General features: G+C 47.7%; 1 protein-coding gene and 2 long non-coding RNA genes across 6 annotated transcripts in view; 1 reads left to right on the forward strand and 2 right to left on the reverse strand.

The window, feature by feature from the left end:
- The window catches only part of FLI1 (Fli-1 proto-oncogene, ETS transcription factor), a 101,392-nt gene that overhangs the window by 7,474 nt on the left and 68,502 nt on the right, over positions 1-25,416 (reverse strand). For 2 of the 4 annotated variants that reach the window (XM_086861455.1, XM_086861456.1), the window contains 4 exons: positions 23,875-23,940; positions 10,329-10,391; positions 9,239-9,286; positions 8,019-8,253 (listed from right to left, as the gene is read on the reverse strand). In XM_086861455.1, the coding sequence (XP_086717581.1) occupies positions 8,019-8,253; positions 9,239-9,286; positions 10,329-10,391; positions 23,875-23,940 (412 nt within the window). Of the gene's footprint in view, positions 1-7,586; positions 8,254-9,238; positions 9,287-10,328; positions 10,392-11,498; positions 11,565-23,874; positions 23,941-25,416 lie in introns of those variants that run through there. The other 2 variants (XM_086861457.1, XM_086861454.1) reach the window with 2 other exon arrangements.
- Positions 8,124-13,018, forward strand: LOC147649455 (uncharacterized). The gene is made up of 2 exons (XR_015278927.1): positions 8,124-8,718; positions 12,334-13,018. It is a non-coding gene; the product is annotated as an uncharacterized LOC147649455 (long non-coding RNA).
- On the reverse strand, positions 13,050-15,618 carry LOC147649456 (uncharacterized). Its single transcript, XR_015278926.1, has 2 exons — positions 15,379-15,618; positions 13,050-14,249 (listed from the first exon to the last, which is right to left on the reverse strand). It is a non-coding gene; the product is annotated as an uncharacterized LOC147649456 (long non-coding RNA).

Raw genomic sequence — 25,416 nt, forward strand, 5'->3', positions numbered from 1 at the left:
AGCTCCTACTCCCCACAGGAGAGCAGGGAGAAAACACAGCACCAGGCCAGGAATGTGAGCACAGAAAGGGAAGCAGAGAGGGAAATTGTGCAAGTTCCTAAATCCTCTGGTGAATTCTCCTGCTGCAGATCAGGGAACCTCTGACATCACCAGAACGGGCCCTAAATCACATTTAACCCTGTGACAGCATCAAGAACAAGAATGAGGAAGGCTGAAGCTCTCTCCGTGGCTGCTCGAATACACACAAAAAGATAATTCCTGAGGCCAAGCTCAGGCACATTCCTGTGGTGGAAGCATCTGCCTGGGGACACTTGCACTTGAGCAAACTCACTGCTGCACATAAACTCTGCCTGCTCAGGGAGGTGGATGAGCGAGGGGAGGCTGGAGATGAGACAGACTCACTTGCTGTCTCCTTTTTTTTATGCTGCTGACCAAATTTAAGCACAGAAAACATTAAGCTCTCTCTCTCCTGGGCAACCACATCCCAAGCAGCTGTGCAAAATCAGCACGTTAACCCGCTGTGACAGCCCAGCACGGAGCCAGGTGGGGATGCTGGGGAGCATCGGGGATGCAGGGATGCAGCGATCCCTGCGGTGTTTTCTGTGCCGCTGCCACAGGATGGCACCGCTCACCTGCGGATCAGCAGGGCCACCGCCGCAACCTTGAAAAGCAAAGCAAGAATTTATTGGGACTGTTCCGTGTTTTATTACACAAAGTTCAATGCATTTAGTGGCTCGGTTTTGGCACGGCCCGTGCTAGCAGGGTATTTTAGCCCCTTCCCAGAAGTGTTGGGAATTCTCGGCGGTGAATTTGGAGGTGATGTGTGAGTGGAGGGCTGGGGGCTGTAAACAGCTGCTGCTGCTGTGCCCAAAGCAGAGCTGGGGGATCAGGAATGGCGAGGCTGGGTCTGAAGAGACCCATATTCCATAGGGAACTCTGCTCTGGAATGTCAGACCAGACTCTGCTCCCTGCTTTGTGCATCAGTTTCCCCAGCTGTTAAGACCCAACAGCACAGTGGTGCTGGGTTAATGCTTGGATTCCTCAGAGGGCTTTTCCAACCTCACTGATTCCATGATTCTACCACAGACCACCTTGGAACGACCCCAAGTCCTCACAGTGTTGGTTTTGCAGCAGTGTCCAAGGTTCCTGTTCAGATGAAGCTCCCCTGTGCTCTGGAAGTGCTCCTGGTGCAGCAGGGAGCCAACCTCCTCACTGTGGCAGGGCCCACAGAGCCAACACATCCCTTGGGAAGGTTCTGGAAGCCCAGATCACATCCCTCTGTGCTGTGCCTGCAGCTCCACAGACACTGCTGTGGAAGCAGCCCAGAATCCCAGGATGGTTTGGGCTGGAAGAACCTTAAAGCTCATCTCCTTCCACCCCCATGCCAGGCCCGCCTGCTCCCCTTATCCTTCTCATGAAGAAGGATGCTGCTCCCCAAATTCCCACAGCAAGGTTGGGATGCCAGTACCCCTGGGTCTGCAGAGCTTGGAATGTGCTGGCTGAGGACTTCGGGGAGTTGGTCAGCTCCCTGTCAGCCTCCAGAAATGGAACATTAAGGGAAGTTTTAAATCTTCCACAGAAACATCTGCCCCAAGCTGAACCCCGTTCTTAATTTGTTTTACCTTAACACTACTACAGTACACTATTTTATCAAATATGTGTATATATACACACACAATTATATCAAATATGTAGGTATACATATACTGTTCTACAGAATATACATAAATCTATATGGAATCACAGATTGGTTTAAGTTGGAAGGGACCTTAATGCTCATCCCATTCCACCCCCTGCCATGGGCACTACCCCATGTTGCTCCAAGCCCCATCCAGTCTTGAACATTTTCAGGGGTGTGACAAGTGTATACAGCTGACAGACAGACAGACAGACAGACAGATGATAGATAGATAGATAGATAGATAGATAGATAGATAGATAGATAGATAATGTATATATGTATTATACATGGGTCCTGAAGGAGACAGAAAACCCAGGGGATGTGTTCAGGTTTCTGCAGGTGCCCTCTGCCAGCACTCCCAGCACAAACCCTTTAGCCATGGCATGGAGACACTGGGAATACGATCCCTGTGCTCCCAAGGGCTGGAGATGCCCCTGCCCAGCCCAGCACGGGCTGCAGGGAGGAGATTCTGCTGGCGCTGGCAGCAGCAGGGAGGGGAGGTGCATCCAACACTGGACTTTACAGCACCGGGAGACAGAAACTCAGGGAGAAGCCAAAGCAAACAACAAGTTTGCAGCAGCTCCTGGAAAGGAAGGAGCCAGCTCTGGTGGTGAAATCACACCAAACTGCCAGAGCCCAAGCTCCTCATCCTCTTTAACCACTGCAGCTTCAAATAAGAGCTCCAGGATGGAATCCTGTTGTGCCTGCCCCTGGTTAGGAGCAGCAAAGTCCCTTCATCTGGGAAACCTCCCCTGCCCAAAGCCCTTCCTGCTGCAGTTATTGCTCCAGGTCAGGGTGGCTGCTCAGCTGCAAACCCGGCTGTGCCCAACCTCTGCTTGCACAGCTCAGATCCTTGGGGCTCTTTGGGGCAGCTCCCCCACTGGGGGTGCAGGGCTGATGGGCTTATTGCTGTCATGGCCTCAAAACTGCTCTGCCTTTGCTCTTCACATTTGGTGGGTTTGGTATCAGACTCTGTTTGCTGCTCTTGGAGCCTGAAGAGCTGATTTTTGCCAAGGATCTCTAATTCTATTCTGATACAATTCTGAAGAATCTGAGTTCCATGTGCAGGGATTTCTACCTGTGTAGTGGAAAAAATCATAACACAAAAGCTAAATTTGTTGTCATTCTCCACAGGATCTTAATCAGACGTCTCTCAATTCTTTTCTGATACAACAGAAAGATCTGAGCTTTATTTGCAGTGAGTTCTAATTTAACAGATGAAAATTGTCATGTGTATGTTATGCTGAGTATTGTGCAAAAATATACAAATAAGGTCTTTGAAGTGAATTTATAAATGTCAGCCCCTGATGTGTCCCTGGGCTGAGCTCTAATTAACACCAAATGCAGCCACGCTCGGTTTGATGTGGGAGAATAGACTTTGGTAGGCAGCAGGCTGAAGTCTCACCACCTAATTTCACAGAAGTTATTAAAAATACTGGATCAGCACAGCAAAGCAGCCTGTAAAAACTCTGTTATTGTAATAGGATAATGAAGTGAAGCTGCTTTCATCCAGCATTTACAAACTGATGCCTCTTTCCTTATGACACAGAGGTGGGAAACAGTAGTTGGGTTCATCCCTCCTTCGAGCACAAAGCCACAGTCTGGGGCATTTACTGCCATGGATGTGGATGAAACATTGCTGGGCAAGCCCAGCCTCACATCAAATATTTACATCAACAGAAGTTATGGCAGATTTCCCCCATAATTAATGCCTCATTTGGGCTGGAGTGCACTTGCTGGGCACGAGTATGAGAAATCTGTCTTTGTCTTTACTAAGGGAAGGTCTTGGCACAGGGAAATCCCTCTCCTTTGCCACAGTACTCTGTTAGAAACCTGCAGCTGTTTGGAAGTTTATCCTCAGGGCTAAAACACAATTTTTAGATATATAAAGCAGGAAGGCACCAGTGTGCACAGGGAGTGGGTTCTGGCATCCAAGGATTCTGGACAGGAGAGATCTCAGGTACCTGGCTCTGGAAGGATTTGTTATCCCCTACTTTAGACCATCTAACAAGTGCTTAAGCTGGAGCTCCATTTTCCAGTGGGGATAAAAAGCCTGCTTCAAAATCCAGTTCAAAGTAGGTTCTAAACCAGCTTGCTGTAATTAAGCAGGAGGAATTCACACACACAGAGGCAGAACCAGCTCAAAGAGAGAAAAGCAACACAGAGATCCAGCCAAGAGAGCCAGAGCTCTGAGCCTGTAAAGCCACTGCTGATTCTACTCAGGCTGCACTCCCTATTTATAGAGGAATGAAGACTTAATTCCAGTTTAGCATGTTTGAGCTAGATCCCATTCAGGGTTTGAGGCTGGTGGAACAGAAATCCTGGGGAAAACCAGATCCCTGGAAATCAGCAGTTGAATTCACCCTGAATTCACTCCTGGGGAGCTCCGAGTTCTTAGTGTTAATGCAGAGAAGGTTTTCTGCTGGCCCTGCTGACTCCCAGCTCACAGCCATGTGATCCCAACCATCTGTCTGGTAAACTTTCCGATTTAAGCCTGAAATACTTGAATTCCATCTGCCTTGTCCTCCTGGGAAAAGCACAAAGTAGCATTAGGGCTGTCAAATTCCTTGTTAGCTTTGTTCCATTGTGCCCCAGAAACCTGGGCTGGGAGGGGAGATCCCCCTCTTCCCACCTCTGGCACTTCCAACCTGGCAAAGCCAGGCTGATCTCAAGGGGTACAAATTACCTACTCTAATCTCTGTCTTACTACTCTTTCTCTATGTGAGGAATGTAAATTTTTAAGATCTTATGAAAATGCTCTAAAAATGCCTGGGAAGTGCCCCAGCAGTGTGAGGCTGCCTGGCACTCAGGTGAGATCTCCTTGCTCTAAGATATCTGGATTCCATGGGAATGCCTGGAATGGGAGGCAAAATCTTTCTAAAGCTAAATATTAGCAAATACTAGAAAAAAATAATATCTGAAGCTAAATATTAGTGAATATGAGAAAGGATTAATGCCAGCAAGCCCATTCCTCTGAAGGGAAGGATGAAAGGAGGCAGAGAAGACCTGCACTGGGATGCTGCTGATCACCTCCCTTCTCAGAAGGGTTCCTTTAACACACTGGGTAGCCAGAATCAGATGCTTCTTAAATTGATGGTTATTTTCAAATGTCTTTCTTTTTTTTTTGCCTCCAGGGTTCCTGCTGGCCAAATTTTGCTATCAGGGACATCTTTGAACTCTGATAACCTTCAGATTATGCCTTTAGATGCCTTTGTGCAATCTCATCTTCTGATTTTCCTATTACTGGCAGGCGGGCAGTACATGGTATTCAAATAAAATACTTGATATTTCCACTGATGCTGCACAGCCAGAATTAATCTCGCTGGTGCTGCAGTGGAAAACAGCAGAGATAAGCAGCAAACCACTCACTCGTGTCTAAATTGAGCAACTCTGGTGGAATCCACAGAGGGAGCAGCTCTGGGGTGCTGGAGTGGCCTTTTTCCTGAGCCCATCAAGCTTTGTCCTGGCTCTCAGCAACAAAAGCTTGTGTGCAGGAAGGAAGTGCTGTGCTTGTGCAGCCCTGGCTTCCCAAGGCTTTATCAGGTCTGCAGGAGCTCCAGATATCTCTCAGGAGTACTGTGCAAAACTGCAGGAAGTGCCTCGGCCTGACCTTTATCCACAATCAGAAGATTCCTTGGCAAAGCTTGTTTTTGCAGCCTCTGCCTCAGGAATGCAGTGGAGCACTGGCTCTCCCTGGGGTTTGGGCATAGGTGGGAAACAGGAGAGGCTGGGCACACACTGACATTCCTGGAGGGCCCTGGGGCACCCCAAGAGCCACCTCGACACCTCAGCTTCTGGCTGCCCTTCCCTGGACAAAAGCCAGAGTCTGGGTTTTAATCCCTTCAACAACCAAGTCCAGTCTGATCAACTCTGGCAACAATTTTCTGGAATGAGTGGTCAATAGTAGAGGGATCAGGATGGGTTGCCACTACTGTGGAGCTTCATTCTTTCCCTTTTTAACTAAAATTAATTTCAAGTGCATGCAAGTGTGAGAGGGGAGGGAGAGAGTGGAACAATGTGATGCCTTAGAGAAAACCACCATTTATTTTGTCACTTTTTTCTTACATCATCTTCTTCATACAACTGTTTCATTGTAACATTAATACATTTTAAAAAAACAACAACCCACCAAGATAGCTTGCAAAATTATATATATTTTAATATCCAAAAAGTACATTGCATATATATAGTAGCAAAAGCCCCATTTCCATGGGTAGTTCCTTCATACTTAAATTTTGCGATTATTGCAGAAATGTTACTTAAAAACACCCCGAAAGCACTAAGACCTAACTGCATTAGCTTGATCTTCTCTTCCCACTTTGTTAAATAATGGCATCAGTGCTTGTGTTTAACGTTCTGAGCAGACTCCAACGCTCTGGTTTCAGACTCCCCTCCTGCAATCGGATGCACATGGACCAAATCCCGCCCCCACAGAGTCGCAGGGGTTGGTCTAGACTAGATAGTTGTGATCCTGTTAATTGGCTGCCACTTAATACAAGTCAGTTAATGGGTTGTACATGGAAATCTCGCCCCCCAGACATCTGCTCCAAACCCCAAATGCTTGTGGTTTACCCTCTGTTTACGGCACCAAACCGCCGCTTGTGCAGCGTCACATTCACATGTGCAAAGCTGGGGATGGCTGAGAGCTCTGGAAGGGGTCGGATTTCCATAGAACCCCCCAGCAGAAGCCATCAAAAAGAGGAGTATTTTGTCATTTTATCTATGAAGTGGTTAAGATCTTCCCAAAGTTCAGAATTTGGGTGAAAAGTGATCACAGAATATTGCAATGGTTGCCTTGAGATGTTGGGCCTGTTTTCAATCAGCCTCAATGCAAACATAGGAGTAAATGGAGTTAATTTGCAGACAGCTCCAACAGATTAATACTGAAAATCCTCTCCTCTAGACAAACCCAGGACAATCTGGAAGGTTTCTGGCCACTTTGGGGGTCAGTCATGGATCCAATTGCAGGACCAAGCCTATCTCCAGCAGATACATTACTCATGTCTTTTTTTTTTTTTTTTTTAAGCAAAAAGTACAAAGCTACAGCCCAAATGTACAGATTGAAAAGATGTACAAATTACATTAAAAAAATAAACAAAAACAACCGAGCTGATAGTAAAAAACAAACCTGCATTTGTGACCGAGGTCAACTCGTTTTATTTACTCTTTCTTTTAAAACTGTGAGATATAGGGAAAAATAACTCTGCATAATTTATACAGTAATTTGCCTTCTGGATTGTTGACCCTTGGTTTGACGGTCTGACAAACGCACAGCGTTCGCGAATCGGTGCTTTCAGAGCCCCGCGGCTCGGGCAGAGCCAGGGACCTGCTGTCGTTTATTCACTTCACTTCTGCTTTCAAGGAATGTCTGTGCTTGACTTTGCGTTATGCTTTGTTCTGGTTTCTGCTGCTTTCTGAGTTCACACACAGTCGAATGAAGTTGTACTCTAGAAAAGTTCCTTCAATGCCCTTTACTTCTTAAAATATACATGTACATATATATATATGCATATATATATATATATATATATATATTTAATTTCCAGTTGGGTGAAAATCCTCCTCTGCCTTAGAGCTAAGATTCCAGTTGTGGTCCCCTGCAGCTCGACATCCTCCACAGAATGGTCAATGGCCAGTAAGAAAAACCCCATTGTGGTCATATTTTCCTATGATCCATAGCTGGATCTATGCCTTGTCAAAAGCCTTTGAATCCTTAAAAATTCCTCTCATTCAAAAGCTAATAATCATTCCAGGGAATGGTGAACTGTCTTCATTGTCACTTCCTACAGAGGACACAAGCCTTAAACCCCAAATTAAATGCAGAGTACTGGCCCACAGGAGCTTCCATCTCTCAGTTCAAGACACAAGAGGCAAAGTTACAAAAGTAAAAGGTTTGGTCCAGGAATAACAAATATCCAGTTTTAATTCTTCCCCAGAAAGGCCACAATTATCCATTAAGGGTCCCCCCTAAAACAGTAAAAATCCCAGGAGTAAAGAAAAAGTCCAACCAGACTGCTCAAGGCCACTGGTAGATGAGAGCATTTAGTAATAGCTGCCCAAGTGTGGCGTGACGTGGGCGTTGGGGTGGCGGGGCACGTTGGGGTTGGGGTAAATGCTTCCTGCAGGGGAGGTCCAATAGGGGGAGGCCGCTCCAAAGAAACTGGATGATGTGACAGGCATGGAGGAGGGGTGTGGGGGCACAAAGTTCACCTTCTGCTGGTGGGCATGATAGGACGGCATGTAGGGCAGATCTGACGGGTACTTGTACATGGAGGACTCGGTGGGGTGGGGCTGCAGGGCCTGGGCAATGCCGTGAAAGTCAAATTTGTAGGCATACCTCTTGCCATGCACTTTGGTCATAATGTTCTTGTCGTAGTAGTATCGCAGCGCCCGGCTCAGCTTGTCGTAATTCATGTTGGGTTTGCTTTTCCTCTCGCCCCAGCGCCGCGCCACCTCGTCAGGGTCCGTCATCTTGAACTCGCCGTTGGTGCCCTCCCAGGTGATGCAGCTGGCGTTGGAGCTGTCCGACAGCAGCTCCAGCAGGAACTGCCACAGCTGGATCTGCCCGCTCCCTGCAGACATCAGCCAAGGGGAAAGGAAATGACTCGGGGCTTCCTGCTCCATGGCACAGACAAAGGCAGGAAACAGAAGGACTATCTCGATCTCAACTGGGAACTGCTCCTTCAGGCCTTGGAAAGGCGGCCCTAGGAGTGGATAAACTGTTCCCAGCAAACAAGTTACTCAGACCTTTGTTCTGGGCCTGGGCCTGAGGTCACATTACATTTCATAATGGTTGCCTTTGGCCTTAAAATCCTCGGGCTATTCATAAACAAGGCTTTCTGTGAGGACACTGCTCTGTGGAGTTTTCACTGACCGGTTAGCACAGTGTACTTCACCCATCCACTGCTCACTGTTTGCCATGGAGATTGTTTTGGATACCTCCAGCTCTCTTTCCAGGGTGATCTGAGCTACACGGAATGATTTGTTCCCCAGATGACTCCTGGTTTTACTCAGTATAGTTGTACAAGTAGTTAAGGGTAAGTTAAGAGCTTTAGGAGGATATTTCCTTTCAGGCATTCCATGTGTACAAGTTTGGTTAGTTCAAGCAGGATGTGCTCCAGAGCTTACTCCCTAAAATCAGGAATTATTTACTGCAGATGATGTTCTAGGGACAGTTACACTGTGACTTACAGAGATGTTTTGTGCCTTTCTGCTTGTAACCCACAGCAGGCAGTGGAAAATTAATCTGTACTGCAAATCTGAGAGACCAGCACTAAAATTCCCTATAAAACTCTTAGAGAATACTGGGTTTGGGTCAGAACATCCAGGATGGTGATTTTGTCCCCACAGAGATGATGTTGCATCACTTGCCTCCCTATTCTGTAAGGATTTTGGCAAAAGCCCTTGTGAGGTCACAGCTACCGAGTTCTGTGGCTCTCACAGGTCCCCCCAAGGGTTCAGGGACAGCAGCTGCTCCCGCAGCCCAAGCTGAGCAGTAGCTCCAAAGGAAAATTCACTTCTTTGAGAAGGGGGGTCTGAAATACAAAATGAACTCACCTGGATTGGCAAGACGGCTGCTGGTGGGCCCCAGGATTTGGTAGGGATCTAAAAATTAAGTAAAAAATCAAAAAATCACCCAATGAAATTTAAAGGATGTTTTAACAAAATGATCAAAAAGAAACTCCAGGTCATTATGTTTGTTCTAGAAATCAAATTTTCATTTTCTTTCTTTATTCTTTTTGCCTATTCTCCCAGGGCCTGGAAGGGCTCTTTCTTTATTAGCAAACAACCACCAAGTATTTCTGGAATCCAAAATGGCACAGCCAGAGTTCCTGGCACTGCTCTCAGACCTGCCTGCTTTTGCAGTCTGGGATCTCCTTGGACATACCCTGCACTGTGTGGCAACCAGAAAACATCAAATGTGGAAAAAAACCTGTGGGATAGAACAGCCACAAAGCAGGAGCAAATGTATTTCTCCTAACAAAAAAGAGCTAAATAAAAAGGAGAGCAGATGAGATTTTCAGATTCACTTGTTAGCAGCTGAGCTTGCTGCCCTGGGAGGGCAGGAAATATTCACCCCAGTCTCTCTTTGTGAAGCAAACACAGCATTAGAGAGATGAGAGTAACAGGAGTTTGCTGCTGGCTCCACCAAGGCTGAGTGGTTCCTGAAAACCCTACAAAGCCTTTATTAGGAATGAATTCCTTCCCTTTCTGTGGGGCCTCCTCAGCCCAAATCTCTCACTTCTCCTCTGCCTCTCTCTGGTTGTGGTGATTTGGATCTGCAGCGTTTGCTGGTGGATTGAAGCGGTGCCAGGAGAAGCGAGCCCCGATGGGAAGCAGCTGTGCCGGGCAGGAAGGTGGGAAGGCACAGTGGGGCTGCTCCCCTCCTCTGCTCTGCTCTGCTCTGGGAGCCCTGCTGGAATGGCTGGAGCTTCCAGCGGGAAGGGACAAGCTGGGATGCTCCCAGGGGCTCAGCCCAGGGGACAGATCCTGGCACAGGGATGTTCCTTTGGCTGGGGAGGGGCAGAGCAGCCTCACAGAGCCCGTGGCTCAGTCCCTGCCCTGAGCCCTGCCCTGCCTGGGGCAGCTCCACTCCTCAATTCCCCCAAGCTGCTCCTGCTCCAAGGGGCACAGAATCCACTCTCACCTGGCTGGGGCCGCTGCTGCTCCGTTGTCTTATTCACATTTTGTGTCCCTGCAACGGGAGGGCCTGGAAAGAGAGAAGGGGTTTATAGGGACAGAGAACAGGTACAAAACACATCCCACAGGAATCACAGCAACTGCAAGGGAAAGGTTTGCTCAGACTAAGAGTTGATATTTTGGGGATTGCACAATAAAATTAAGAGAAGTGCCTAGAAATTCAAATTTTCAGTATAAAATGAAAATACACCAATATAGAAAGCATTATATAAATATTTATAATTTGCCAAGAAGGCAGTGAGACAAGGAAAATGTTAGGTAGGTAATTCATTAATTTTCTGTCTTTTATTGCAACTGAACTTCCATTCTAGTTTACATCCATGTTGTGAACAAAAATTTGGATTATTAAATGTACAAATTCTGACCTTCTTCCACATTGGAGCTTTTCCCACATTTTTTGCAAATGCAAATTCTCTTTTTGGCAAAAAAAAAAAAAAAAAAAAAAAAAGGTGGGGGGAGGTGTTTATCAAACATTTAGTTGAAAATATCACGGTGATTTGTATAAATCCCTTCAACAGGAAGAAAGATCTGGTCCTCTTTTTTATATAATTTCTCACAGCAGAAAACCGTGGCTCAAGGATTAGTTCTCCCATTTGGGGTGAGCACAGCTGAGGAAGCTGCAGAGCAAAGGGAGGGGACTCTGCCAGGTGGATTTGACCTGCTGGGGGTCACAGGTGCCCAGGGAGAAGCCCCAGCAGTGGATGGGGACAGCGGCTCTGAGCCAGCCACAACATGGATCTCAGGGGCAGACAATTCCCTGCTGGGAATCCAAGGCACTCTAAAGCCTGGAAGAACAAGGTGTGAGGGGCCTCATCTGCCTGCTGGACTTTGCCTTTCTGGAAAATGGCAGAAACTCTCACAATGTGCCCAAACTGTCCAGATCTGTCCCTAAAACCATCACAGCATGGGACAGGCCTATGATTAACAGGGTGTCTGTGCAGAGGGTTTGCTCCTGGCCCTACCAAACCCTACAAGTATTCTGTCCATAACATCATTCTACTTCTTATCTGTCCCCAAATCTTCTGCCCTCCTGACACTCCTAACGCAGGCCAGCTGTGCCCAAGTCTCCTTTTAATCTTCCCTTGCACAGTTTGTGATTCCCATTGGGACAACTTACTTCTGGAGAGACCAGAATTCCCATTACTGCCCCATCCTGCTCTCCTGACTGCATCATAGGAGGGATCTAGTGACAAAACACAACAGGCACAGAGGGAATGAAATGAACTTTTCCCAGAAAAAAACTTGTAAGAATCTGGCTTTGCTTCGTGGTCCCAGGAGGCTTGGCTTCTGTAGGGCTGTGTTTTTTTCCTCTCCCACATCTCCAGTGCTCCCCTAGCCCCTCACAGAAGTGTAAATAGGAGTGTAAATGCAGCAATGGGGCTCTTTGGGCAATTCTCAAGCCTGACGTGTTCTGACCATGAAGTGCTGTCACTGCACGCAGTGAAATTCAGTGTGACCCATCCCAGCCAAAAGGAGACCCCTTTCTCTTATGCCAAGATCCAGAGGACCACAGGCAGAGGAGGAGGAGGAGATGAACTCTGTCATTATTTCAGAAATTAAATTAGGATTTACAGAAATTAAATGAGGATTTTAAACCTGGGGAGGCCAAGAATTTGAGGTCACAATAAGGAGAGGAAAAAAGGGGAAAAGCATCCTCCAGGAATATACCAAGTGCCCCTCTGCTCAGCACCTCCCGTTTGTGGGGCTGTGCAGCTCCCTGAGGGTCCATCCCAGGCACTGACACATTTCTCCAGCGCTGGGAAAGCCGCTGAGGCTTTGGAATGACAGCCTTGAAGTTATTGGCATGGAAAGGAAAACAGAGAGGGATGGGAGAGGGGAGGGTGGGGGAGCCAGAGGAGGAGGGAAGAGAGGGCAGTGGGGGAAAACAGAGCTCGTGTAATCTGCCTGCTTTTATTTTTATTTTATTTGTTTGTTTTTTTCCCTTTTTACAGAAACCACAAACCTCACTGCAAATAGATCAGACTGGAAAACAAACCACTGTGGATTCAGCTGGGACAAAGAGTGGGATGGGACAGTTCGGGAAGAGGGAGGTGACAGCCTCATACAAGCTGTTCCAGCAGGGAGACCTGTCCCAAAAGGGATCCCTGTCCCCATTTGGGATCCCTGACACATTTGGGATCTCTATCCCCCTTAGGAATTCCTGCCCTATTTGGGATCCCTGGCCCTGCTCCTGTGGCCCCCCAGGGAAAGGAGGACTGGGCACTGCCTTGGTGCTGTTGGGACCTTCCCCCAGGCCCAGTCTCCTGCAGTTGTCCCTGCTCCAAAGGTGCTGTTGGCAGGGGTGCATTTTCCTGGCTGGAAAACCATTGTGTAATCCTGATTTATTCCAGTGAGAGGGAGCTCTCCCAGCGACCAAAACCAGGAGAGAAGGGATGGGGTCTGAGGCAGTCCCTGCCATTTCCCATGTCCTCCCTACAGCCAGGCTCTGACTTCCACTGCTCCCCTGCGATATCCCTCTGAATTGTTACAACCTGAGCTATCAGAGCCATGTTTGGGGAAATGCTTTGAAAAACCCAAGTTCTGCACTGAGAAAAGCAAAACCTTCAGCAGTGTCCACTAACTGAGATGTAATGTACACTTTGGTTTGTTCAATCAATAAACAGTTCTGTAATGTAACATTAATGGAAATGCCATATGATGCTGTTAAAAGGAAGGCAGCAATTCTTTTTCCAACAGAAAAATCCTTTTTAAAATAGGAAAAAGTTTCCTTCCCAAAAAGTAGCAGAACTCTTTGAAAAATTTCAGTTTTCTCTGATTCTTTTTGGGGCCAGATCATTGACTCATGGGAATCAACTGCTACAAAGGGGTTGCTTGATCCAGAGTCATCAGCATGTTTTGAGTAAATAAATAGGCCATAACTTGGAGAGCTGATCTTTCTTCTCCTCTTCCTCCTACTCCTCCTCAGGTTTAATCCAGGCTGACTGGATTTGCCTCAGATTTTTCTCTATAAAGATGGATTATCGAGCCAAGTGTGAGAACGTAGAGGGGCAGCCTTGTGTTGTAGGATGAGAGTCAGCCCTGAGTGTGACTTTGCCATAATAAGAACAGTTAAGTATGATAATCAGCCATACAGGCCCTGCTATTGAAACATTGTGTGCAGTCAGCTACTGCAAGTTTCCAACTCTTTCTCTCCCCCTCAAAAAAAACCCAACAAAAACCAACAAAAAAAATATCCAAATGCAGGAAGCTATTTTTATTTCACAAAAATCCCTGCAACGTGAAAGAACCACATCAGCCGTCCTGGCTTCCAGGCCCAGGCTCAAAAGCTGAATGTGTTTAAAGCAAAATGGAAAAGGCAGAGCCAGGGAACCCATCCAGAGATTCAGGTTCCTGCAAAAACAGGATCATTCCCAGGACCTGACGCCCAGTGGCTCAGAGAGATCCTACAGAACTTGAGCCAGACGTGACAGGGAGAGTCTTATCTGTCATTTAAACAGTTTGGATTTTACACCAAAATTTGCCATGGGATGGAATTTCAATTAAAAGGCTTGGACTGGGGTTCTCTCCTGGTGTAAATCAGCACATGGCTACAGTGAAGTGGGGGCAAATTTATCCCAGAAAGGATCAGGTCCCCATGTCTTGTTTAGACTTAAAAGGCCCCATGGAACAAGAGCTCTATGACAAATGTGTGTTCAATACAAAATGGAATTAAAGAGCAGAAAATAAATCATAGATGCTTTCAAGAACTGTCATTCTGCAGCTGTCTGGTTTATGTCCAGAAATTCCCCAGCATGAATGCTCAGTCTATTAGGAAGAAGGTAAAGGATATTAATAATGCTTTGCACTTCCACAGCATCTTTCAACTGAGGATCTCACAGCTTTGCAAACATTTGCACTCACAGCGCGCCTGGGAAGAAGGTTAAATATAATTTTATTTATTCACAGGCATAAATGTACTTTCTGCAAGCTTTAGCTGCCTTTTCCAGATGCACTGCCTTTCCTAGAAGTCAGGATGTGTGGGGCAGGCTACAGCACTGGTCTCTGTGCCCTTTTAGCCCTGGTCTCCACTTCCTCACCCCAAATCTCCCTCGGCTTCTACCTTGCTACTCTCTGTGCCCAGCTCTCTAAACAGCCCCTGTCCCACTGGAGCTGTGTCCCCTCCCAGTACCTCTGGGGCATATTTAGTCTGAACAGACTGATAGACATTACTGGGGGCAGATGGACAGACACACAGACTCCATTCCCAAAAACCAGCCTGGTAATCCCAGGTGGATTTCCACACCACGATCCCAAATCCATGTCGGTCCTTTCAGCCTGAGTGCAGCCCAGTGAACGAGGCTTTAGGGAGTCTGTGCTTGAGATATGATGTATTAGGGAGAAAACCCTCTCTGATAAGCTTTAAAAGGCTCAAAAAATAATAAAAAAATCCCTGGTGTTTTATAAATCTGAGAGTTTGGGACAGAGGGGAGGCAAGGGGGGGTTTCACTGAACAATGGGCTCACAGTGCCTGCACTTCCTGAGCTGCTGGGAAGTGCTGACAGCCCCTTCATCCCGCTCCCTCTGGAGCAGCTTTCTCAGTCAGGCCTGAGTCAGCCACCACCTTGTGCTACCAAGCCCTGATGAGGCTTTCCAGGAGAGCAATGAGCTTTGGGCCTGGAATAGCCATGTTTTTTAGTTCTTTATTTTTCTAGGATGGATATAGTGAGGCCTGTTCAATCATTTATGGACTAAATGCTTTATGGGCACTACAGGGGAATCCTACTCAGAATGCCACATATGCTGGCACTACAGGCAAGACAGGGGGAATGGAGAGCCCAGGAATCTCTGGAGCTGATACCTCCAGGGAAATTCAGCAGCTGGAGGGTGGGAAGGGGCTTGGTCCTTAGCCATGGAGACAGAGCCAGGAAGGGAAACGGGGAAGACAGACCCGGGTATCCTGGAGGATCAAGACTTGTGATGTGGCTAAGTGGTCACTTGTGGTCTGTTTGTTGCAACCACTTTATATCTCCCTATAAAAGGAAAGGAGGGTCAGGTACCTGGAGAATCCTGTGGATCTCACAGCCCACTTCAGATTTGCAGTCTTCTCCTTCCCCTGATTTACTTCACTGATTTACTTCACTGAACTCTCTAAGGCCAAGTCCTGGAAAAACCTGTGCTCCCAATCCAGGTGAGACAGATCATCCCAGAACAGCTTCTCCTGCATTCCAGGTTTGGGCCATGCACTCTCCATGCACAGCACAGGCTAGGTTTTGCAAGGAGTCCGTCTGCTTCAGGAGGAAGAAAGGACTGGTGGCTGGAATTTAAATTAGCTTCCTTAAATGAGGAAAGCAGACCCAGGTGTCCTGGGGGATGCAGACCTGTGATTAATCCAAGTGCTCCCTTGAGGTCTATTTTGCGGCAGCCGCTTTGTGGGGAGAGAGGGAGAGGAGGGCACAGGACCCCAGGGCCTTTCCTGCCCAGGTGAGGCTGGGAGCGGTGGCACTCCCCTGCTGCCTTGGGACAGTCCCAACACGAGAACAAGCCCCAAACCCCTCTTCTGCTGCAAGCCAAGCACATCAGCAAGGTCTGCCCAGGTCTGCATGTCCAGCCCTCACACTGCCTCCTTCCCCCTCATGGAGATCCCATTGAGGAGCTGGGGTGCTGTTCAAAGCCAGCTGGAGAGCAGAAACCCAGACTGTGGCTTTCTGCAGGGACCAGGGAGCCAAAACCACCTCCAGCTCCTCCTAGAAACATCCAAGGGACTGCTTTAAATGGTGGCAGCAAACATTTAAGCTGTGGAGCTCATAAGGTCCTTCCCTGGCTCCATGGACATGTTCTGAGTGCTCCACACCCACAGGTCATTTCTGACTGCCCCACACACAGCACAACCTCTCAGGGTCAGCAGAGAGGAGCTCCAGCTCTGGAGGAGCTCTCACCTGTCTGTAGGTGTGGACAGGGATGGTGAGACAGGGACTGGAGCAGGACAGGGTCTGAGAACTCCTGTGGCCTTTTCCAATGGCCCTTCCAACTTCCCATCACGCAGCTCCAGGGACATGCTGAGCGCACTGAGGCCTCAGAACATCACAGCATTACTTGTCCTGCAAGGAACTGCTTTTCAACTTACTATCTCTGCCAATTAAAACAATTAATTAGCCCATGTGCCACATGTCATTCTCTTTGTCATTCCTGACCAGTGTTACTGTGAATGTTCCCATGGTTACATGAGACTTTCCAGTCCTTCAAGCACCAAACTCTTTCTTTTCCCCTTCAAGACATGATGTGCTGTTCCTTGAGCCAAGGAACCACCACTCCAGGGGTGGTTACTAGAATCAGTAATTCTAAGTCTCTTCACTAAGAGGAGGAAACTCACTGAGTGCAGAATGACTTCAAAATTACTTCTATTTTACATTATCAGGCTCTTTGATTATTTCACAATTGAAAAATATTATCAAACCATCTTTTGAATCCATCTGGGTGCACTGTTGGACTCAGTGATCTCAGAGGCCTTTCCAACCTGAACGATTCTGTGATTCTCTAGTCTCTACATTGCTGTTAACCTGTTTTACAGATCCCAGATCCAGGCCTGGAATAACACTGGGTTTTGACCTGAAGTCAACTCGAAGCAAGTGAGAAGGGACTGACTGCTGGGTTTAGGTGAGAAATCCACTGCAGAGATGGATGTGAAGAACAGGTTTAGCTTGAGGAGTGTCTGAAAGTAGCTGGAGAGCCTGGTTATGAATTGCTGTCTTTATAGAAATACAGATCAGAGGGGTCAAACATTTCTGATTGAACTCCTGCTCTGAATCAGTGATGGATTAAAGTCCTGTGGCTGACACCCACTTATTTCCAGAGCCAGACAGGATCTGGATGGTGTAGGAATAGAACTAGGATTCAGTATTCCTGTCCCTGGAAGTGTCCAAGGCCAGCTTGGACAGGGCTTGGAGCTGCCTGGGCTAGTGGAAGGTGTCCCTGCCCATGGCAGGGGTGAAACTGGATGGGCTTTAAGGTCCTTCCAACCCAACCCAACCCAACCCAACCCAACCCAACCCAACCCAACCCAACCCATCCTGGGACTCCAGAGGGGATTTCCTGAGCTGGCCCAGGCAGAGCATGCAGAGGACAGGTCACTGTGGTTTGAGCTCTGTGCCCTGTCCCTGGTCAGAGCTGGGGTGCAGGGAAGGAGCCCCCACAGGGCAGCTGAGCCCCAGCTCTGCTCCCCACTCAGGCTCAGAGTCACTCCCTGCCTGCTCCGAGCCAGAGGCGACACCCCCAATGGTGCCTGTGGCTGGAAAAACATCCCTGAGCCATGCAGCGCTGGCACTTCCTGAGCCACGTCTGCCTCACCCCGTGCAAGCCTCACAAAGACACATTATGAAGAAAAGGAGGAAGTAATGAGAAGATTTTTTTTTTTCCTTGTTGTTGCTTTTTTTAATATCAGCAGCAGAAATCCCAATGCACAGCGCACAGAGACTGAAGAATGTGTCCTGAGAATCCCTCCCAGAGCCAGCCTGGAAAAGCAGATGCTCTCCAGCCAGCAGAGATGTTCCTGAGCTACACAGAGCTGCAGACACAGCCAAGGCACAGCTGCACATCCTCTGCATCCCTACAGAACCACCCCAAACACAGCCAGCAGTGGGCAGGAATGTGCCCCAGCACTGCCTGCATTTACCCCCAGCACGAGGGTAAAACCAAACCATTGACGGGCCTGGAGGTTGCTCTTGTTGAAAAACACACAAATGCAGAAGTAAAAACCCCCAAACCTCATCCATGGAGAAAAAGGCCACGCACACATGAGAGAACTGGGAAGACACACATGCACAGCCGTGGCAGTTTTACAGCTTTTAAGTCATCATCAGGAAACAAATTAACTCTTGTTTTAGGAAACAGCCCAAGCACTTCCAAGGCTTTGGGAGGGAGGGCCTGGCACCCCAGCAAACGTGTGACTGCCCCCCCAGCACAAAAACACTCCTTGCACTGCACCCCAGGCAAAATAATAATGGCTCTTTTGCTGGGGGAAAAGGAAGGATAATGGTTACTTAGAAAGTGCTCCAGACAAGCTGTCAGGTTGAATTCAGAGAACTGGAGTCTACTCTGGGACAGCGCTGGCTCGGGGTGATCCCTTGTGAGTTGGGTTTCCTGCCTGCTACAGCTTAAAGACAACGATTCTTTGTTTCCAGTTTTTCTGGTGAAAAAACACACGCCTGCCTCCGAAGAGGGTCAGGGAGAAAGCAGACAAAACACTAACTCTGGAATTTCAAAGGAAAACAATTAAAAAAAAAGAAAGTATAAAAAGCAATCTGAGCGCACTGGCTACTGTCTCCCCTGAACTCATAAATCCCTGCTTGGCCACACAGCCAAAATGAAAGGAGACCTAAAAAAGCCTCCCCTTTTTCTGCTGCTGAGCTAAAAATGGGATATTTCATCACCAGGCACACAAATATCATTGAGAAATGTTTAGCAAGTACAGACAATTAGGAGGGCACAAAGCTGCAGCTGCTTTTCCTCTGCCACAACTGAAGCTGGAGAGTTTAAAACTTTTGCTATTTTTCATTACAACCTTTTAGATCTGAAAAATGGCCTTTTTGGGAGAAGGGTTTTTTGCAGGAATTTGAGAGTGTTTTCCTGTGGGAATTGTGCTTATGCAACCACATTCCCTGAGGTCTCTGCCCCTCTCTCCCCAGTCCCCCAAATCTGAACCTGTTACCCCAAATTGTCACTCAATTTGACAAGTAGTAATAGTTTTGAGGAGTTCCTACCAGTTTAAATGGAATGGAGGTTGCAGCCTCAATAGTGAGAAAAGCAGCTGCACAGACTCGTATTTTGTGAGGTTCCAGAGAATTGGAGCGAGATAGATTTTAACTAATGCTCCAACACCAGGAAACTCTTTCTTAGGGCCTCACCGTGATCATTGGTACAAAGCCCCAGGAAATCACTCTGGATTTTAGATAATTCATTATTATCTGAATAAATTTCATATTTATTTATCTTCTTAAATTTGCCAACAGCCCCACCAAACACACACCTTGTACCCAAACATCCTCATTGGTGACACGACTTCTGTAATGTGAATAAAAACATGGGACAGTCACAGAACAAACCCCTAAAATTCCCCCCTTCCATCCCCATTCATGCATTCACATAGAGATTTCTTTCCTCTTTGAAAGGCACCACATCCCTTTTTCCTGTGCTCTGCTTGAGTTTGGGTTGGATTTCTCAGACTTTGGGCTGGTTTATCACTGATCTCAAGAAGGATCCTATTCCTCTCTGCAACTCCCTGACAGGAGCTGGGTGGGGCCTGGGATTTCTCTCAGGAACAGAGAGAACATTTCTCTCCTGAACCTCTACAGGACAAGAGGGAACACCCTCAGGCCATGCCAGAGGAGGCTCAGGTTGGAAATTCTTCATGGAAAGAGTTGCTAAACACTGGAAGGGGCTGTCCATGGAGGTTTGGAGTCCCCATCCCAGGAGCTGTCCAAGGAACACCTGGAGGTGGCACTCAGTACTCTGGGCTGGGTGACAAGGTGGGGATTGGTTGGACTCGATGGGCTGGGAAGGCTTTTCCAATTTAAATGATTCTAGGATTCTGGGATTCTTTTGCCCTGGGCTGAGCCCATGTGCAGAGGACTGTGCTGAATGCAGCTTTTCAAGCAAGATCCTGAATGAGCTGGAGACCAACAGCCCCAGGAACCCCTCTGGTTAATTCTCACCTGTGACCCTGAGCCTCCCTTCACACCCTCTGCACGAACACCACTTCCCTGGGACCAGCACGTACTGGAAAGCACCACACATCCCAGCCCAGGCATTCCCAGAGGCTGCATGGACACAGGAAACTTCACACATCCACACACCAGGATTTTGCCTCGTTGGGAGCCCCCAGCTCTGCCCTGGGTTCAGCTCCTGCACAGCATTTTGCTCATGAATTAAAAACACACAAATTACACAGACCCCAACACACTAAAAACTTTAAAACTGTGCTGGAGCGAGGCCAGAGAGCTCAGAACCCTTTGGGGACGTGGCCCTTTGGCCTCCCAATGTTGTTGTATGTGAATATTCTTTCCATGCCCCTATGGAAGCCTGCTCAAATGACACCATTCTGCAGGAAAGCAGTTTAATGTCTCCGTGGACTGGGGCAGATCCGTGGGCTCAGATTCCTGCCCCTGTCTCCAGTACCCAGAGCAGATCACTCATTGCTCCAAACAGTCCCAGTAAATGACCCAGACCATCTCTGCAGTGGGAGAGGGACACAGCTCCTTCCATTCAGCCATGAGAGCAGCCTCATTTCATTTCCCAGAAAATTGCTCCCTAGCCAAAAAATGCTGGTGATTTTCATTAGAGCAATTTACTCCTCAGAGGCAGCTGAAGACAATTTGTCCCAGTGATGCTCAGTCCCATCCTTTGGAGTGTTTATGAGGCTGGGAAGAGGAGAAGCTGAGGTAGCAGGGGTCCTTGGAGCAGGACAAGGGTTCTACCTGTCTGCTGTGAGAGTGCTCGGCTGCCCTGGGCCCCAGCTGTGGGACTTGCAGGGTTTGCTGTAAAGATCCCAGGTTTCTGCACTTTAGCTCCCCTAAAGCAGAGCTGCAGCTCCTTCTGTTTGCAGAGCTGGCACTGTAGGGAGTGAGAGGGCAGAAAACAGAAGGGAAAATGGGAGTCAAGTCTGCAGCTGCACCAGGGCAGCTCTACCTGCAGAGCCAGGGCAGCAAACCCAGCCCTGGGACATGGGCCAGGCTCCCTGTGCTCCTGGGCACATGGTCCTGGGGGAGGGAGCAGAGCCATGTGCTGCATCTGGAACATCTGCAGCTGGCTGTGCTACAGCTGCACTTTTTTTTTTTTTTGATGTGTGGATTCTTTTTTTGCACTCATGGACGGAACATGTGTGAAGCACAGTGTAAATGTATGCCAAGGGGTCATGTCTCTCCCTGGAATCTGCAGAAGCAGGTTATTTGCACTAGTTATGTAAAAAAATTACAGAAGGTGTGAAGAAAACTGTATTTTTTTCCTATCTTTGGCATGTTTGGTACTATTTCATCACCTGCTTTTGAATCCTCAGTGGAAGGTGGTTAGAAAAAAACATCTGTTTTTATTCACAGGCATAGAGAGGAGAAATATTTACAGGATTGGTAAATTCCAGATGCATTGACATGAAGAAAACTTTTAATCTTTTGAGAAGTTAAAAAAATGTAAAAAAAATCATAACTTTTAACCTGAGTTAAAAGTCTTTTCCAAAAGACTATCATATTTTGGAGTGAAAATACAATCTTGAATTGAGCCCATTAAAAAGGAAACAAGGAAAATCCTGTTTCTTAAAAAAAAACCAGACTGAGGCATTCCAAGTCCAGTTTTATGAGCATCATGAGTTTCTGCTGTGCCATTGGATGAGCCACTTCATTCTGCTGTCCCAGCTCCTTTTCTGCCAGCCTGACATGTTCTCCTGACATCTTATCTCAGCAGTAACCTCAGTCAGCTGCAGTGGGTTGGAGTGGGGCACTTTATGCCACACCAACATCCAGTGTGGAAGGAATGATGGAATTTATGCCTTATAGGAAGAAATGGGGGAGGAGTAGATGGGATTTCAACATTTCTACGTAGTTCTTAATTTTTATTTGCCTCTCCCCGGGGTGTGCTTGGTGCTTTATTGACACATGATGAAAGTTCCATGTGAAGCTGAGGGCTCCACGCTGACAGGAGCGAACCCAGAGCTCCATCAGCTGCACTGCAGAGACTCTGGAGGCCACTAAAAATGCAGGGGGAGGGACACTTTCCCCTCAAATTTCTTTCAGCCTTAGTGACTCAAGGCCAGAGTCACAAAGTGTTTAAAAATTCAGAGGAGTGCAGCTCTAGAGATTTTCTCTTTAAGGAAAAAAAATAAAAGGTCAGACTTTTCTTGGCTTTATTTTTAGCAACTGTGAGGCCTGAGACAGAACAAGCAGAGGTTTGGGTGTAAGGGGAAATTGTGAAGGGGCACATATCCCTACTTTATTCACACAGGAGCAAGCCCAGCTTGGATGAACTTTAAACAGATGATTATTAATGTCAAAGCAGCAGTCAGAGCAAAGCCTGAGTGGCTCTGTCTCTGTAATGCCCTGTTTTATCAACTGATACTGCCTCAGAGGAGAGAACAGCGTGCCAGGGAGCTTGAGCAGGCACTCACATGCTGGCCAAAAGGAACTGCTACAAGAAGCAGCCCTGATATCATGTCCAGGCCCAAGGCAGATGTTGGGGATGAAATGCAAGGAGAAAGGAGGCAGCCAGACCCTCCATGCAGGAGCTGATTAAATGGGAGGTTTGTTTTCTGTAGCCCCTCAGTGGAATGGGAGGTTTTGTCTCTCCAGCTGCTTCAATAAAAGTCCTTCTCCCTTTCCCCACTGCTCTTTTTAATCTAAACTTGTGGCTTGTCCATGAAGTCACATTCTCCTGAAGAGCAGGAACGTGTTTGTACCTCAGTCTATCTGTGACAGTGAGGGAATTGGCACAGGGATACCAGGGTGGGCAGGAGATTTCACCCCTTCCCAGAAACTTCTCAAAGGAGGAGCTGAACAGAGCACAGGAAACAAACCTAAAGTCCCTGCAGTAGCACAAAGGGAAAGAAAAACCCCATTTAAGGCTCCTGTCCGTAAAAACTGAGTTACAGACTCTACTTAGGGGTTACAGAGCACAGGACAGATCTTTGCTCTTTATCCCCCTACTTGGCCTTTATCAAATCAACTTCTCCATGTAGGTAAGGGATGTGCTTCATTCTGTCCCTGCCCATGGCCATGCACTGGAACCAGACCATCCTTAAGGTCCCTTCCAACCCAAACCATTCTGGGATTCTGTGATCACACCCATCACACCAACGCTCACACCTTTATCCTGAGTCCAGTTTGTCAGTCAAAATAAGAACGGGGAGCAGGGCTGGAGCTGCAGAGGAAAACCTGAAACACCTGACTCAAGGACGCACAAACAACCCCAAAGCCTGAAAAAAGCCTCAAGAGGGTTATTAACTTTTAAACTTCAAGGTTTCTGAACTATAGCTACGTGGTCAGAATTTCTACTAGATTAAAAAAAAGGGTTATTTGAAACAACAACAACAACAAAAATAATAATAAAAAAAATCAAACTATTCCAAAGTGAAAGTGACAAAAAGATATATTTGGTGTTCCTTACTGGTCAAAATGAGCTACAGATGCATGGATGGGTTTGGAATACCTGAGTAGCCTTTTCAACAGTGAATTTTATTGTGAGATTTTATCCTTTCAACTGTGAACTCAGAGAGAAACAGTGTTTCAGGCCTTTCTGTCTGTGTGAGATTCCAAAGTGTTCACATCAGGAGCAGAAGATGTGCCACCAGTCCACCAGCTCAGCAGAACACAAGTGTGACAGTGACACATTTGATGCTGGCTGGACAAGCAGAGACGGCGTTTCCAGCCTGGGTGGGGCTGCACAGTGAGAATTATTCCTTTTTAACCGTGCTGGGAATGCAGAGTGGAGCAGAACATTTTCATGCCAAGGATATTATTAACAAGGACTAATTTTAACCCAATCAAACCCAGGACATTTATGTGCAAAACACTGACCTTCTTTGGTGGCAAGACGTGAGGAATCTGTGTGGGATGGAGTGTTGTAGACCAGCAGTGAGCTACCTGCAAGGCAAGGAAAAGGAGTTAGAGCAGTCTGGGCACATTCTGCCATGGGGAACCATGAGGACAGGTAGGAAATGTTGTTAATGGCACGGAAAAAACTAATTTTGCTGCTAATTAGGCACACATGTTCTGTGAAATTCATCTAAAAGCTTGGTAGCTGCAGGTCACACTTACTGCTGTTTCCTCACTTGCAAAAAATAAAGATATTTGTCTCCTTCACTGAGTGCCTTGATGTACCCCATTGAAAACTGATCTTAAAGGGTGAGGTTGTACAGGTACAGAATCTATCCCAGCACAGCCTCCAGAAATGCCTGTGGCACAGATTGTGTGGCAGGATAAGGAAGAAGCTTTTCTCTCTCTGGCGGTGGTAGAGAAATTTCTTGTTTGAGGAACACGCAGGAGAAAAGACATGAATTGCACTGTCAGGACCTGGCCATTTTTAGAGTGTCACATGCTTGGTTTAGGGCCAGCAGCTGCACAGCTCTCACTGGGACTGCAGCATCTTCTGAGCTCTGGGGAATTTGGGAGCAGCTCTCCTGGTTCAGAGAGGCCTCTCCATCCAGCCCCACATGACAAGTGCAGCACAGAAGGAACCCATTGGAAGGGTCTCTGTTCTGCACAGTCTGTGGGAGAAATGTTTCTTTCTAAGTGTTTCCCTCTGGTTCTCCTGCAAGCTCTCCTGGAAATGGAGGAGATGATCCTGGGAGATCAGGGAAGCCAGCATGAAATACACATTTCATGGCTGTCTGGTTAAGTGTGCTCACATCATCCCCTGGGCTCACCTTCCCTGCAGCTCCTTGGAGCTGGCTCAGTGACACTCCTGACAAGGCAGAGTCCAGTTTGTCCTGACGGTGTGGCTCCTGATGGAGCAGCACCAATCCTGCCCTGAGAGTGCTTTCCCAGCTCTCCAGATGCCCTCGTTCAAGGGGCTCCTGCCCTGAGCATCCCCCGGCCCCTCGGCAGGGCAGGAGCACCTCTCTGCAGGTTCTTCAGCACCAGCTGAGCAGGATCCTGTGGCTGAGCCCTGCAGCCCCACGTTCCTCTGGTGCACATGGTCCCAAATGAGCTCAGCTGCCCCTCAGTGCTCACAGAGTGTCTCTCTTTCCTCTGGGAGCTGAGGTTTAGGCAGCTCCCTGCCAGATCTGAGAGCCATTGCAGGTGATGGATCCTGCTGGCCCTCTGCCCTCTGCTGCAGTGGATTTCTGTCCTTCCCACAACGCAAACAAAACCAGAGGCTGCACAAGCCAGCAAGGACACAGAGGCAGGAGGTGTGGGGAAACAAAGCTGCTCCCAGGGAGGGGAGGATGGATGGTACCAGATGCTGCAAGTCAGGGGATGTTTCCAAAGACCAGGATGGATGGTGAACGAGGAGGTAAAGAGTTCAGAGGGATCCCAAGGGCACCCTGGCTCTGAAAGCTGTCAATAGCCAAAGGGATTGGCTGAAATATTTAGAGAGATTGACTGCTGGAGGAATTG

The sequence above is a fragment of the Cyanistes caeruleus genome, chromosome 23 (assembly GCF_971803275.1).
Source record: "Cyanistes caeruleus chromosome 23, bCyaCae1.hap1.1, whole genome shotgun sequence".
Taxonomy (NCBI): Eukaryota; Metazoa; Chordata; class Aves; order Passeriformes; family Paridae; genus Cyanistes; species Cyanistes caeruleus.